At 39.1% G+C, this 16,781-nt stretch overlaps 1 protein-coding gene across 2 annotated transcripts in view; it reads right to left on the reverse strand.

Annotated features, from left to right (window-relative positions):
- The window catches only part of VPS45 (vacuolar protein sorting 45 homolog), an 81,681-nt gene that overhangs the window by 23,630 nt on the left and 41,270 nt on the right, over positions 1-16,781 (reverse strand). For both annotated transcript variants that reach the window (XM_010387282.2, XM_010387283.2), the window contains exon 14: positions 10,723-10,854. In XM_010387282.2, the coding sequence (XP_010385584.1) occupies positions 10,723-10,854 (132 nt within the window). The remainder of the gene's footprint in view (positions 1-10,722; positions 10,855-16,781) is intronic.

Below are 16,781 nucleotides of genomic sequence, written 5' to 3' on the forward strand. Positions count from 1 at the left end.
ATTCATGGAGGTATCCCAGTGCTCAGTAAATACTTGAGTGAACAAACTACTGGCTTTACATTGTTCTCACATGTTCAATAAATATTTATCTATTACAGAACTCATAACTAGAACTCCTGACTGTTCTATATAGATGTTGATGAAAATTTCTGTGATGTTATAGCAATGACTCATGCCATATATAATTCTTAGAAATTGAAATTCGACATTCCCCCTGCCCTACAAGTAAATATGTATCTGGCTAATACAACTAATGAGACAAATGAAGAGGAGGAAATAAGGTAATAAGAGGAAGGAAAGTAATTCCATAAGAAGGGCAAATACTGAGACAGGAGATAACAGTCTGTACACACAAACCTGCACAGACCCCAGAGACACACTAGACTAACTGCTTAGGACAGCATGTGTTCAGGTCAGATTCTTTTTCAGGGCAGGTTCTTGGTCTTCAAAAAAGCACGAGTTATACCTTTAAAGAAGTCTCTGTAATTGGTTACTACTTTTTATTTCTGTGTATTTCATTATATATGAAAGGAAAAAGGGAAGTAATACAAAATTCATATTAAACTTCATATGGCTATGGAAAGAGAAGAAATATTGACTGCCTCTCTTTATTTAGAAGGCAATTTTATTAAGAATGTTGCTAAGGAGATAATTAGCTTCTGCAAAGTTCCTTGGTGTCTTAGCAGCAAATACATGCCTTCTATTTTAAATGGTGTTTAAACAAAGATAATCACAATTACAGCTAATCAGAGCAGGCCCTATAGAAACAAATCACACAACTACAGAAGGCCTGCATATATAGAACTCCGCTTCATTACAACCAGCGCCTGAATCACTAAAAAATATTATCGCAAAAGAACTGTTTTAAAGAAATAAAGTATGCAAGAAAGAGCCACTTTAAAATCATAACTTTGAGGTCGGGTGCGGTGGCTCAAGCCTGTAATCCCAGCACTTTGGGAGGCCGAGACGGGTGGATCACGAGGTCAGGAGATCGAGACCATCCTGGCTAACACGGTGAAACCCCGTCTCTACTAAAAAATACGAAAAACTAGCCGGTGAGGTGGCGGGCGCCTGTAGTCCCAGCTACTCGGGAGGCTGAGGCAGGAGAATGGTGTAAACCCGGGAGGCGGAGCTTGCAGTGAGCTGAGATCCGGCCACTGCACTCCAGCCTGGGCGACAGAGCAAGACTCCGTCTCAAAAAAAAAAAAAAAAAAAAAACTTTGAATGACTTGAATTTCAGATTAAACTAATGTATATTTCCTATTAGGATCTAAGGGACCTGTATCTTCACATAACTTCTGGCTTAAGATGACGAGCTTACTTATACAAAGGCCCTATTCTCACACTAAAAATTATGTTCATTTTTGGAAATATACTAGGGAGGAAAGGAATAATTGCTTTCTATTCTTTATTTTTAAGTTTTGTTTACAACTAAGATTTTGTTTCAATTTACAGTAAAAGCGATCTTGATGTATGTTAGAAATAGAGAAACCGGGATCAAGGTTGTTAAAATTGCTACCTGAGGGGTAAGGGTACTTGTTATTTTTTGGGATGCAGGAGATCAATTTTGACCTATCTACCCATTACATTAAGTGATTAAGTAATAAAAAAACTAGTAGGTGGTAGTTCTGAAAATTGAGTGCAGAATAAATATGTAGTAATCTCAGATTTCATTTAAGAGTTGTAATAGGGAAACCAAGTGACCATAAATATCCCACAAAAGACATTTCCTGTTCTGGAAGGATAGTAGCTTCTGTATTAGCACATCACACAGTGACAAGATATCATTTCTTTCCTGTTTATTGGAGTCCCCACTAATGCAAATCCATGGATTTGGATGTAAGATATGTAAGACATGGCCAACCATACCATGACTTACATGATTCTAAATATAAAAGGAGAGCACATATCATGGCAAATCTAAACGTATACCATTTTCTAATCTCCCTAGTCTCTCAAAAAGCTACTTCTGTGCTGCAGAGCTCTTGAGATCAAGGCTGTATTTTTGTCATCATTTATTCTTTTGGCCTGTTTCCTTAAGAAATAACCCATATATTACAGAGAAAATTATACACTAAAACTCCTACAAAATTAAACCCTAATAATTCACAGAAACAAATTATTCAATGTTTTCTCTTCCAAATCAAGGTCTTTATGGCTAGTTCACTGCAGCCCTACTATATCCAGGAATAAAACTGATTTTTAAAAAATATTAGCCTTTCCATTACTGAGAGTCTAAGATTCCAATATGTATTAAGAGTTGCAAACTTACTAAATATGTTAGTAATACCCAAGGTATCCTACATTCATCATGAAAACTGAGCCTTTCTATTCAAAGCTGAAACTATTGCTTTCAATTACTTAAGGCTTTACAATTTTAACTGGCCTCTGAAATATAAATTCCATCATCTTCTTACTGGTATGATAAATTTCACTATTTACTTATTGGCTAGGGGCTATATATTTATAAAAGTAAACTATAAACACTTGATATTAAATCATTTATATTTTGCAAAAATCAACTAATATTTTTTCCCGTTTGGTGATTGTCATAGCAACTCCCTCTTCGTAAAAGTTTCATTGGTCAGGAAGCCAGTGAACAATTCTGTCCAAAATTTTACTGAATCTTTATTGCTAAGATATTGGCTCAAATGTAATACAGTGTACTGCTTAGCATGCTATTAGGTCACACAGAGATACAAACGCTGACAATAGCTGGAAGAATCTAGCATAAAGCCTTTGCAGGGCTGCCTTACCTTCTTAATTTTATATAAGGATGATTCGTTGAGGCCAGGTGCGGTGGCTCACTCCTGTAATCCCAGCACTTCGGGAGGCCAAGGCAGGTGGATCACTTGAGGTCCTGAGTTTGAGACCAGCCTGGCCAGCATGGTGAAACCTTGTCTCTACCAAAAATACAAAAATTAGCCGGGTGTGGTGGTGCATGCCTGTAGTCCCAGCTACTCTGGAGGCTGAGGCAGGAGAATTGCTTGAATCTGGGAGGCTGAAGTTGCAGTGAGTCGAGATCACGCCACTGCACTCCAGCCTGGGCGACAGAGCAAGACTCCATCCCCCAAAAAACAAAAGGTCATTTGTCAGGAACTTGAATACTAATTTAAGGAAAACCTTAGATGTTCCATTGTTTTATTTTTTTCTTTGAACAGAAAATGAAGCTTTATTCATAGTACCTTTTTTTTTTTTTTTTTTAAGACAGGGTCTTGCCCTGTCGCCCAGGCTGGAGTGCAATGGTGCCATCTCGGCTCACTACAACCTCTGTCTCCTGGGTTCAAGTGATTCTCGTGCCTCAGCCTCCCGAGTAGCTGGGATTACAGGCGCACACCACCACACTCGACTAATTTTTGTATATTTTAGTAGAGACAAGGTTTCACTACGTTGGCCAGGCTAGTCTCGAACTCCTGGCCTCAAGTGATATGCCTGCCTTGGGCTTCCAAAGTGCTCAAAGTGCTGAGATTACAGGCATGAGCCACCATACCCAGCCCATAGCACTAGTAATTAGTCAAACACATCTAAAACGTATTTTTGTATGTAATATGACTAAATTACAAAGACATATCTAAAAATCTTTACTAATCTATCTTTCTATCTAAATCCAACTTACATTATTTATTTTGAGACAGGGTCTTGCTCTGTCACCCAGGCTGGAGTGCAGTGGTGTTATCCCAGCTTACTACAGCCTCTGCCTCCCAGACTCAAGTGATTCTCCCGCCTCAGCCCCCCAAGTACCTGAGACCACAGGTGGCACCACCACGCCTGGCTACTTTTTTGTATTTTTGGTAGAGATGGAGTTTTGCCACATTGCGCAGGCTGGTCTCAAACTCCTGAGTTCAAGCAATCTGCCCACTTTGGCCTCCCGAAGTGCTGGGATTATAGTCCCGAGCCACCATGCCTGGCCCCCAACTTATTTTTTTTTATTTTTACTTGCTTACTTACTTTTTATTTTTGAGACAGAGTCTCACTCTTGCTGCCCAGGCTGGAGTGCAGTGGTGCAATCTTGGCTCACCGCAACCTCTGCCTCCCGGGTTCAAATGATTCTCCTGCCTCAGCCTCCCGAGTAGCTGGGACTACAGGCTTCTGTCACCACGCCCGGCTAATTTTTATATTTTTAGTAGAAATGGGGTTTCCCCATGTTGACCAGGCTGGTCTCAAACTTGTGACCTCAGGTGATCCACCCACGTCGGCCTCCCAAAGTGCTGGGATTACAGGCATGACCCACCATGCCCGGCCAACCTACTTATTATTATTTATTTTTATTTTTTGAGATGGAGTCTCCCTCTGTAGCCCAGGCTGGAGTGCAGTCGGGCGATCTTGGCTCACTGCAACCTCTGCTTCCCAGGTCCAAGTGATTCTCCTGCCTCAGCCTCCTGAGTAGCTGGGACTACAGGTGCACGCCACCATGCCCAGCTAATTTTTGTATTTTTAGTAGAGACGGGGTTTCACCGTGTTACCCAGGATGGTCTCAATCTCCTGACCTTGTGATCCGTCCACCTCGGCCTCCCAAAGTGCTGGGATTACAGGCGTGAGCCACTGCAGCCAGCCTATTTTTTTAAATGGAGATATACACATTTAATTTTAACCTGCTGATATTTCAAATTAAAGGGATGATGCTACAATTCTTAGTTACTGGCCATAAGGCTACAAATAGTGAGAAATATTACCTCTCAGAGGAACCACTTAAGGGCCAGTTCATCTTTTTGAATTCTGATATGGAAGCCTATTTAAAAGCATATGATTAACCAAACATTCATGAAAGAACTCATTTGGATCAAGAAGACAAAATCCTATATGGCTACCATCAAGTAATAAATAAAACTTTTTGAACCCTAAATTATTAAATATTATTTAGAGAATAATGCAGTATTAGGCATTCAAGTAACAGGAAGGAAATGCATAGGGGTCAAAAGCATGGGTTCTGGCTTCCAATACTAGCTCCATCTCTTACTAGTCATGTTTACTTGAGTAAGTTAATCTCTCTGTGCCTCAGTTTCCATATGTAAAGATAACAACAGTAGAAACTTTATGTGAGGATTCAATGAGTTAATAGATTTAAAGTATGCAGTACAGTGCCTAGCACATAGTATCTACTCAATAAGTATGAACTATTACTACTTTTATTAGCAGCAAAGGGAGAAACTTGAATAAAACAGCTCTAATAATATTATGTCACTTCTGTGCTCAAAAATATTCAACAGGTGACCCTGAATTAGGTACAAAAGCCTCAGTTTGGCATTTTAGGATGCACAGCTATCTTTCCCAATAATATTATCTACTAGTGTTCAAAATGGAGTTTCTATAATGTCACTACCATTTTATCTACTCCCAAGATCATAACCACACTGACACTTCCATTTCTGGAATTAAGGCAGATTATATAAGGTGAAAATTATCTTGTAATAAAACACGTACAAATGCAGGATAAAAAACAACAAACATCCTTTTAAATGAATATCTAAATTCTTTAGAAAGTAAGAGGAATTGCCAAGGGTCAGCACAAAAAGGGAATAAAAACTTAGCTTGATAAGTATAAACTGATGCTACCACTATCTAATAGGTGTGTGCCAGTGTTACTAAACAAGGGCACTGTGTTTTAGTAGTCACAGAGGGTCAGGAAAGAAGGCTTAGGCCTTGGTAAGAAAATAAATCAAAATTGAGATTTCCATGTAATATAGAAACTCTCACTGAAAAAGTGGACTAAAAGAATCTATCTGCAGAAGCAGATATGCTTTGCAAGGTTCAGGAACCGTTAAGTATAGAAACTAACATAAAAATGATTCCAGACTGACAATGCTCTTGGGGTACCTAGCAAAAATGAAAGAAAAAATATGCAAGAGAGATAGATCTTGAATGTCAGCTCCTCATGGGTGCTATAGATAAAACCCTTCTTAAGATAACTCATAAGTCAAAATTACAGAACACATGCAGAAACGCTTCATCATGAGCTAATGTTAGCAGATACAACGGCAGAATTAGACCTCCACGTAGTTCAGATTATAGAGTTAATATGGTTTAGGAAAAATAAAGGATTTGAAAACATGAGAAAAAAAGAGGATATTCACAAAAACATCAGGCAAATTTGAAAAAGAAGCAAATAGAACTCATAAGCATAAAAATATAATCTTAGTGGACTTAGTAGACAAATTAAACATAGATCAGATATAGCTGAAGAAAGAATTACTAAACTGGAAAACTGATCTGAAAAAATTATACAGAAGACAGCACAGAGAGATAGCAGATGGATAATAAAAATGAGAGATTAAGAGACCTGAAGAATAGATGAAGGTTTAACACATATTGCCTGCCTTGCCCTCCCAAAGTGCTGGGATTATAGGTGTGAGCCACTATGCCTAGTCTATGCACAGCTAATTTTTACTTTTTTTTTTTTTTTTTTTTTGTAGAAACAGGGTCACTCTATATTGCTCAGGTTGGTCTTAAACTTCTGAGCTCAAGTGATTCTCCTGCCACGGCCTCCTAAACTACTGGCCAATATAGAATATATTATTCTATATATATATATAGAATGGTGTCTTGCTCTGTTGCCCAGGTTGGAGGGCAGTGGCTCGATCTTGGCTCACTGCAGCCTCCACCTCCCCAGTTCAAGCGATTCTCCAGCCTCCTGAGTAGCTGGGATTACAGGCATGTGCCACCACGCCTGGCTAATTTTGTATTTTTCAGTAGAGATGGGATTTCACCATGTTGGCCAGGCTGGTCTTGAATTCCTGACCTCAAGTGATCTGCCCACCTCGGCCTCCCAAAGTGTTGGGAGCACAGGCATGGGATTCAGGCAAGAATGTTCTTTAGTAAGAAAATTGGATTGAAGAAAGAGCCAGGAGGAAAGAAACAAAGTGGAGGGGGAAAAGGGGGCAAATATGTGGGTAAATACAAATAAACATTAACTACTGAAAATAATGATTAATTTGGGAATTTAAAAAGGTAAAACCAAAACACTGGACAATGATAGTTTACAAATTGGGAGGAAGGTGATTACAGTTAAAACACTAAGATTCTCATATTATTTGTGAGAAAGGCAGAAATAGATTAAATTTAGTCTTTATTTATTCTTCTTTTTTTTTTTTTAGTTTGAGACAGAGTCTTGCTCTGTCACCCAGGCTGGAGTGCAGTGGCATGATCTCGGCTCACCTCTACCTCCCAGGTTGAAGCATTCTCCTGCCTCAGCCTCCTGAGTAGCTGAGACTACAGGCGCCTGCCACCGCGCCTGGTTAATTTTTGTATTTTTAGTAGAGACAGGGTTTCACCACGTTGACCAGGCTGGTCTCAAACTCCTGACCTCATATGATCCACCCACCTTGGCCTCCCAAACTGCTGGGATTACGGGTATGAGCCACCGTGCCCAGTCTATTTCTTCTTTTATTCAAAAAATATCTTCTAAGAACAGGTAAAACGAATCTACAGTGACAGAAGTCATAATAATGAATACTTTGCAGGGATCTGTGACAAGGAGGGAGCATGAGGAATAAGAAAGGCTGCGGGGGGTGCTGGTAATGTGCTATTTCTTGATCATTACACTCAGCGGTTGTTTAATAGATACATTCACTTTGCAATGTTTTACTGAGCTGTTTTATCATTTATATACTTTTCTGTACATAATGAAATGCCTGTGTATAAGTGCATGTATGTGGTATCATAGAAAGATATTTAGTCTCTGTCCCCATTCTTGGCACAGAGCTCCTAATTCCCTAAGAATTTTCTGAGTGCTGAGGGTGACAGGATTGTCTTTTGTTTCAATGAGATTACTCTTGGTGGGCCTCTAGGTAGCTTCATGATGAGGGCTAGTTGGCTGAAAGGCCAAGCCTTTATAAGAAACTTTGAATTTTCAGGTTCACGGCTGAACCTCCAGGGCTGGGGAAACAGCTGGAGCCTGAATCAATCACCAGGGGCTAATGATTTAATCAAGCATGCCCACATAACGAAACCTCCATAAAAACCCCTACCCAATATTGTTCGAAGAGTTTGTGGGTTGGTGAACATATCAAGGTGCTGGGGTGGGGTGGGTGTTCCTGGAGCAGGCATGGAGACTCCACACCCCATCCCTATACCTTGCCCTATGCATCTCTTCCATTTGACTGTTCCTGAGTTGTATCCTTTACAATAACTGGCAAATGTAGTAAAGTGTTTTCCTGAGTTGTGTGAACTGTTCTAGTAAATTATCAAACCTGAGGAAGGGGTCATGGGAACCCCTGATTTACAACCAGTCACTCAGGCGGTCTGGGACTTGTGACTGGCATCTGAAGTAGGGGTGGTCTTGTGGGGTTAAGCCCTTTTAACTTCGAGATGCGATGCTAACTCCAGGTAGATCGTGTCAGAATTGAATCAAATTGTTAGATATCCAGTTGGTGTCTAGAGAATTGGAAAAATGGTGTTGGGAAAGACCTGGTGTATTTGGTGTCAAGAAGAAAAAAGCCCCTCACTGCAATATTTCTGTAGAAATTATAAAAGGAAACCCTACAGCACTGTGTACACAAAACTAAAATTCTGATAGACTGTAAAGATATCATGTTAAATATGTATCCTAAAAATAATTTTTAAAATGCATGTTAGTATTTACATAATCTTGGGTAGGAAAGAACCTTCCAGGCATGACACCAAAGGCAGAAATCACAGGTAGCTGTGACAATATAAAATTAAAATAATAACAACAAAACTTCTATACAACAAAACACTATGAATAGTATAAAACAAAAATATAGAGGAAAAAGATTTGCAAAATATATACTAGACAAATGGCCAATAACCTTAATTATATACATAGAATTTAAAAAATTATTTTTATTTTTTTATTATACTTTAAGTTCTAGGGTACATGTGCACAATGTGCAGGTTTGTTACATATGTATACATGTGCCATGTTGGTGTGCTGCACCCATTAACTCGTCATTTACATTAGGTATATCTCCTAATGCTATCCCTCCCGCCTCCCACCACCCTACGACAGGCTCCGGTGTGTGATGTTCCCTACCCTGTGTGCAAGTATTCTCATTGTTCAATTCCCACCTATGAGTGAGAACATGCAGTGTTTGGTTTTCTGTCCTTGCGATAGTTTGCTCAGAATGATGGTTTCCAGCTTCAACCATGTCCCTACAAAGGACATGAACTCATCCTTTTTTATGGCTGCATAGTATTCCATAGTGTAGCTGTGCCACATTAAAAAAAATTATTAAGAAAAAAAAAGGAATACTCCAATTGTGGAATGGGCACAGAATATGAACTAGCAATTCACAAAAGAAATATATAAATGGCCAGTGAGTTCTGGACACTAAGAAAGAGGTTAGTAGTTGGCCCAAGTTCACAAAAATAGTATAAGGGAAATCAGGATTCAAACCCAAGAAATCTTATCCAATAAATATTTGTTTAATGAATGAATGATTATATATTCAACACTAGAAGATGTTTACATCAGACTGCAAAATGAAAGTTAAAAGGCAGAATGTATGATGACATCCCTTTCTGCCCACACAGTCACACAAACATCTATACAGGCTTAGAAAAAAGGCCTGAAAACACTAAAATGTAACAAGTGGTTAGATTATGGAAACTTTGTACTTTGTACTTTCTGAAATAAAAAAATTTAGAATATGCACATATTACTTCCATAATAAAGGAGAAAAGTTATATTAAAAACCAAATAATCATACAAAATAAAAAAGTACATAAATACTTTTAATGACTCCAAATTATCTATGCATACATGGCTCAGCATAGATCTCTCAGGGTCACCAATCTTTAGATTCAACAATCATGTCATGGTTCTCCAGTCTTTTCCTCTTCTACCTTTAGCTGCCAAATTAATCTTCCTTAAACACTGTGGCTTTCTTGTAATCACTGCTTTCAATAATTCCCCATTTTCTATGTAAAAAAGTATAAATTCCCAAGCCTGGCACTCAAGGCCTTCCACAATGATGGCATTCAATCATCTTTTCACTTTATTACACACATTCCAGCTAGTTGACTATTTGCTGTTCTTTGTGTATGTATGTTGCCTTCAGCTTTTATAACTTGTTCATGTGGTTAACTCTACCTAGAATGTGCTCTCCCTCCATATGTCCTTTTCACCCAAGGCTCAGCTAATATACTATCTTCTATGTGAAACATTTGCTAATTTCCCTTAGTCTCTCTGAGAATCCTTGGCCCTTTCATCTGCCTCTCTGGGCACGTATTTTCTTATTTTTAAATCTTTCCTAATAGACAATAACTTGAGGTAGGATCTTTAGATTATTCATCTTTGTATTCTTACTGAATACTTGCTAAGTGAATAAAGTTAATCAACAAAACAGAAAAACTCCCAGATTCAATACCATTAAGAAAGTCTAAGCTGTGGCTATTAGGTTTCTCCTTCTTTAAAAAAAAAAACAAAAAAAAACCAATTTTTAATTTTCCCCCCTTCCTTATGAAGTAGATCCAAGTGTTTCTCCTTTTTTGAACACACAGGAAATACAAATTGTTAACAGTGTAAGATGGTTCTTACTTTCTAGGTCTTTGACCAAATTAAGAGATTTATGAACTTTAACGAACTTAACTACTATAGATCCTTTGTTTCACAAATTCTTAACTTATTCTGGAGCTGCAAACACCAGAGAATTTCAGTCTACAGCAGTTTGGTTAGTATTGACCAAATTTTTCCAACATAAAGGGAATTTAAGCTTTATCCTCTGGGAAGGAGGACACAGCTGTAGAATGAATGTTCTCCTTTACCTTTTCGTGTTGTGCACCGTGGTGCCTCCCAGGACAATCCTCACTCCAGGAGTGGTGCGGTTCAGGTTATAAACTGTTAGAGCCTCTTCATAGGTGGCTCCTCCAATTACAAACACAATGATATCCTGAGGTCTGCAATAATGAAGAATGAGATAATATCACAGGATAAAAAAAAAAAAAAAGACTGTGACTTATATACACAGAGTTTTAATTTCTAAACCCTTTTTTTTTTTTTTTTTTTGGTGGAGGAAGCAGAATTAAAGCAGAATAGAATAAAAGGTTTAAAAAAAGTTTTAATTATCTGAAATTGGCAGGAAACAGAGCAGGAAATGCTGAATAGTGATTTGCTTTCTGTTTATGAGCGGATGTCTTATAATTTCTGTGCTGTGGATTTCAGAATAGCACAATAGTGTTTGCTGGAACCAAATGCAGAAATATTCTTTTATATTCAAGAGGGTGCAGAATGCCTTACCGTCACATGCTATCAATACAGCACTATTTTATGTTTGTATTAATACTACACATCTCCTTTCATGTATAAGCCCTTTGTCAAATACTTAGTACAGTGCTATTACAATGGCCTCTGTCCAAGGACCTCAAAACATTTTTGAAAGAACTGGCATATTTGGATGTCCCCAAAACATGGGAACTAGAAACATTTAGTATTTTGAGCATAAAAAAAAAATGGGACACATAAATTAATGGTGCTTCTAGGAACTCCATCTTTTCTTGAAATATTTTTTCTGAATCCTTTGATAAACCAAGAAAAAGAAACCATGGAAACCAAAAAAACCATGAGTGTAGCCGATACTGGACATGTGAACACAGCTCAGTCACTAGCTTTACTTGAGTAGCACTGTGTTGTTTCACTGTTTCCTGTTTCAATCCTTATCAAAATGGCTTCATAACAAAATGAATGTTCCTCCTATCAGCTCCTTCTGTAGATATCACCAAGAAGGAGATCAAATTATTTTCAAAATCATTAATGTTTGTCCTGTTTTTCTTTTCTCATGCTATCAAAAGAAGATAAAATTAATCCTACTAGGCAAATAATTTTGTTAAATCACTCATTGGACACTGAAACTACATCAAGCAGAAGCATCCATTTTTTTTTTTTTTTTTTTTTTTTGAGACGTTGTCTCGCTCTGTGGCCCAGGCTGGAGTGCAGTGGCCGGATCTCAGCTCACTGCAAGCTCCGCCTCCTGGGTTTACGCCATTCTCCTGACTCAGCCTCCCGAGTAGCTGGGACTACAGGCGCCCGCCACCTCGCCCGGCTAGTTTTTTGTATTTTTTTTAGTAGAGACGGGGTTTCACCGTGTTAGCCAGGATGGTCTTGATCTCCTGACCTCGTGATCCGCCCGTCTCGGCCTCCCAAAGTGCTGGGATTACAGGCTTGAGCCACCGCGCCCGGCCGAAGCATCCATTTTGAATGTTACTGCACAAAACTAACCAGAAACATCTTTAATCAAGGAATATATATGCTTGTGTATAAATCTCAAAAAAAACCCTAACCCTACATTTCCTTCCTGCTTGTCTCTTTCTAAAATACCTTGAAGGAATTAACTAAGAGAGTATTTGTTCTTGTGGGACCTCACTGAAACAGAATCAGCTATTGTGGCTATTTTGAAATGTTCAGATAGTTTCTAAATTGCAGAGATTCCCCAGTAAAAGTTATACAAGCCCAGGCACGGTGGCTCATGCCTGTATGCATTTTGGGAGGCCGAGGTGGGTGGATCATTTGACGTCAGGAGTTCGAGACCAGCCTGGCCAACATGGTGAAACCGTCTCTACTAGAAATAAAAAATTTGCCGGGCATAGTGGCGGGTGCCTGTAATCCCAGCTACTCGGGAGGCTGAGGCAGAAGAACTGCTTGAATCTGGGAGGTGAAGGTTGCAGCGAGCCAAGATCGTGCCACCATACTCCAGCCTGGGCAACAGAGTGAGACTCCATATTCAAAAACAAACAAACACACCCCAAAAATCCCCCTCCATAAAACAGTTATACAAGCTACCAGTGATGAAGAGGTTGTTATGGTAAAGTGTCAATTATGATAAGGGTCCCCAAACCCAGGCTGAGGACCAATACCAGTCTGTGGTCTGTTAGGAATTGGTGGGGGCACAACAGGAGGTGAGCAGCGGGTATTAAGGCCTGAGCTCTGCCTCCTCGTAGATCAGTGGAGGCATTAGATTCTCATAGGAGTGCAAATCCTACTGTGAACTACGCATGGGAGCGATCTAGGTTGTGAGCTCCTTATGAAACTACTGCCTGATGATAGGTGAGGTAGAACAGTTTTATATTACTTGACTTGTCAGCAACATATGACTGAGGTGATCACTTGTTCCTCCTGGATACACTTTCTTCAATTGGTTTCCAGAAAATTTCATACTTGATTTTTTCCCTTGATACTTTTCAGTATCCTTTGATGGTCCCACTTCATCTCTGTGACCTCTTAATGGTGGAATACTCAGAGCCCAGACATCGGTCCTCCCTTCTTCTTAACTTAAACTCATTCCTTCCATCTGCTCCATTTAGTATAGTGGCCACTTGTCACTTACGGCTATTTAAATTTAAATTAACCAAAATAAAATTAAATTCCCCAGTAGCACTAGACACATTTCAAGTGCTCAACAGCCACACTGACAAGTGGTTACATTACTAATTACCAGAGAAACAGCATATTTCCTTCCCTTGATAAGCACACCCAGTTTTTTGGTTGTAAATACATCTATCTGCTGATGGCTCCCAAATCTCCATCTCCAGCCCAGACCTTTCTTCTAAATTCCAGACTTAAATATCTGTCTACTTGACATTTCCATTTGGATGTTTAATTATTTCTCAACTCAACATGTTTTAAATCCCCAATCTTCCCTCAGCCTGTTCTACCTATAGCTTTCCCTATCTTACTTGATGGTCACTTTAGCCTTCTAGTTGCTTGGGCCAAAAACTTTGGACTCATCCTAACTCTTCCTTTGGGGCAGAAGTGAAGTTGGGGACATAGTGAGAGAAAGAGGGAGAAGCATAAGCCAGCTCACAGAAGACCTCAAATCTCATAGGTCATAGGGGAATCACTGAAAGGTTTTCACAGGTTATCAGGATCAAATTTGCTTTTTATTTTGAGATGGAGTCTCTCTCTGCCACCCAGGCTGGAGTGCAGTGGTGCGATCTCAGTTCACTGCAACCTCCGCCTCCTGGGTTCAAGCGATTCTCCTGCCTCAGCCTCCCAAGTAGCTGGGAATACAGGCACGTGCCACCACGCCAGACTAATTTTTGTATTTTTCAGTAGAGACAGGATTTCACCATGTTGGCCAGGCTGGGGATCTTGAACTCCTGACCTCAGGTGATCCGCCCACCTTGGCCTCCCAAAGTGCTAGGATTACAGGTGTGAGCCACCGTGCCCAGCCAAATTTGCTTTTTTGAAGGATAGTTTTGGCAGCCGTGCAAGAATGAATTGGGTGTAACTGTTGGGAAAAGTTGGAGAATAAAAGGTTAGTGTAAGACTTCTGGGAAGATATGATGAAACCTAGAACTAAAGACATCCTAGAAAGGGTAAAGAGGAGGTACTGGATGTCCAGTCACAAAAAATACATAATCTTCAGTATTTGGTCAATGACTGAATGTGGAGGATAGGGGTAAAGGGGGAGTCCATAACTGTTTTCTGGTTTCGGTAACTAGGTGTAGTGGTTTAGATTTTAGAAAAAGGACATTTACTGAGCATAAGACAAAAACACGTTGTGTTTTAGATACCTGTGGAATATTTTAATGGAGATGCCCACTAGACATCTGCATATTCAGGTCTAGTGCTTTCCCTGAATATGTGGTAGCTAAAGCCATGGGAATAGATGAGTGTTATCTAGGGAGATCATGTAGAATAAGAAGAGAACCAAAAGACAGACTTTTTTGGTGAGTCCCTAACAACCACAAAACAAGTAAAAAGAGTAGCCAGCATTAGCAACTGAGAAGGACATTTTCAGAAAGGTAGGAGGAGAACCAGAAGGGAGAGGTTGAGGGCCAACTGAGTCTTAAGAAGAAAAGAATGGTTAATAGTGTGAAATGATGCAGTGGGGAAAGCAAGGTGAGAATTGAGAGTCCCCTGGATTTACTACTGTGATTTTGCAAGAAATGTTTCAGTGTGTTGTAGTGGAGTAAGAGTTGACAAACAGAAGACAGTAACTGCGGACTTCTTTATCCAAGAAGCTTGGCTATGAAGGGAAGGCCATAACTTACAGGAAAATCTAGGACCAAAGGCTTTAAATTTATTATTTAACGAAAGAAAATTAGTATGATTATAACCTGTGGAAAAAGAAGTCGGCAGAGAAGAGGCTGAAAATAATGGGGTGATGGGGAGAAGAGAGCGAGAGCCAGAGCGAGAGAGCAAGAGAGAGAAAGAAAATAACAAAGGCTTCAGAAGAGCTGGTAGGAAGGTAAAACCAGAGTGGTGGCATCTGACTTTCTGACTGGTATAAGATGATATCTCAGTGTGGTTTTCATTTGCATTTCTCTGATGATCAGTAATGCTGAGCATTTTTTCAAGTGTTTTTTGGCCACTTGTAATTCTTTTGAGGAATGTCTTTTCATGTCCTTTGCCCAGTTTTTAATGGTTTTTTTTTTTTTTAATTAAGTTCCTTGTAGGATGTGGATATTAGTCCTTTGTTGGAGGCATTATTTGTAGGTTGCCTGTTTATTCTGTTGGTTATTTCTTTTGCTGTACAGAAGCCCTTTAGTTTAATTAAGTCCTATTTGTCTACTTTTGTTTTTGTTGCATGTGCTTTTGGGATCTTTTTCATAAATTTTTTGCCCAGGCCAATGTCCAGAGATATTTTTCCTAGGTTTTCATCTAGGACTTTAATAGTTTCAGGTCTTATATTTAAGCCTTTAATCTATCTTGAGTTAATTTTTGTATATGGTTAAGAGATAGGGGTCCAATTTCATTTTTCTGCATATAGCTGGCCAATTTTCCCAGCACAATTTATCGAATGGGGTGTCCTTCCCCCATTGTTTATTTTTGTCGACTTTATTGAAGATCAGTTGGTTGTAGGTATGTGGCTTTATTTCTGGGTTCTCTATTCTGTTCCATTGATCTATGTGTCTGTTTTTGTACCAGTACCATGCTTTTTAGTTACTGTAGCCTTATAGTATAATTTGAAGTCAGGCAATGTGACTCTGGATTTGTTTTTTGCTTAAAGCACCTTGGTTATTCAGGCTTTCTTCTGGTTCCATATCAACTTTAGGATTCTAATTCTGTGAAGAATGATGTTGGTAATTTAATAGGAATTGTGTTGAATCTGTAGATTGCACTGGGTAATATGGTCATTTTAATATTGATTCTTCCAATCCATGAGCATGGGATGTTTTTCCATTTGTTTGTGTCATCTATGATTTATTTCATCAATGTTAAGTACTTCTCCTTGTAGAGTTCTTTCACCTCCTTGGTTAAATATATTCCTAAGTATTTTGTGTATGTGTCTACTGTAAATGGGACTGCACTCTTACTTTGATTCTCAGCTTGAATGTTATTGGTGCATAAAAATATTACTCATTTTTGTATGTTGATTTTGTATCCAGAGACTTTAATGAAGTCACTTATCAAGTTAGGGATCTTCTAGAGGGATCTTTAGGGTTTTCTAAGTATATAATCCTACTGAATGTGAACAGAGATAATCTGACTTCCTCTTTTCCAATTTGGATGTCTTACATTTCTATTGCCTGACTGCTCTAGGTAGGGCTTTCAGTATGTTGAATAGGACCAGTGAGAGTGGACATCCTCATCTTGTTCCAGTTCTTAGGGAAAATGCTTCCAACTTTTCCCCATTCAGTATGATGTTAGCTGTGGGTTTGTCATATATGGCTCTTACTATTTTGGTTTATTAAAAAGTCAAAAAACAACAGATGTTGGCATGGATGCGGAGAAAAGGGAATGCTCATATACTGTTGGTGGGAATATAAATTTATATTCAACCTCTGTGGAAAACATGGAGTTAGCTCAAAGAACTAAAAACAGAACTAGCAATCAAGCTACAGGGAGGGGAGCAAATGCACAGGGTACGTCCTTGCTCATGTCC

The sequence above is a fragment of the Rhinopithecus roxellana genome, chromosome 8 (assembly GCF_007565055.1).
Source record: "Rhinopithecus roxellana isolate Shanxi Qingling chromosome 8, ASM756505v1, whole genome shotgun sequence".
NCBI lineage: Eukaryota > Metazoa > Chordata > Mammalia > Primates > Cercopithecidae > Rhinopithecus > Rhinopithecus roxellana.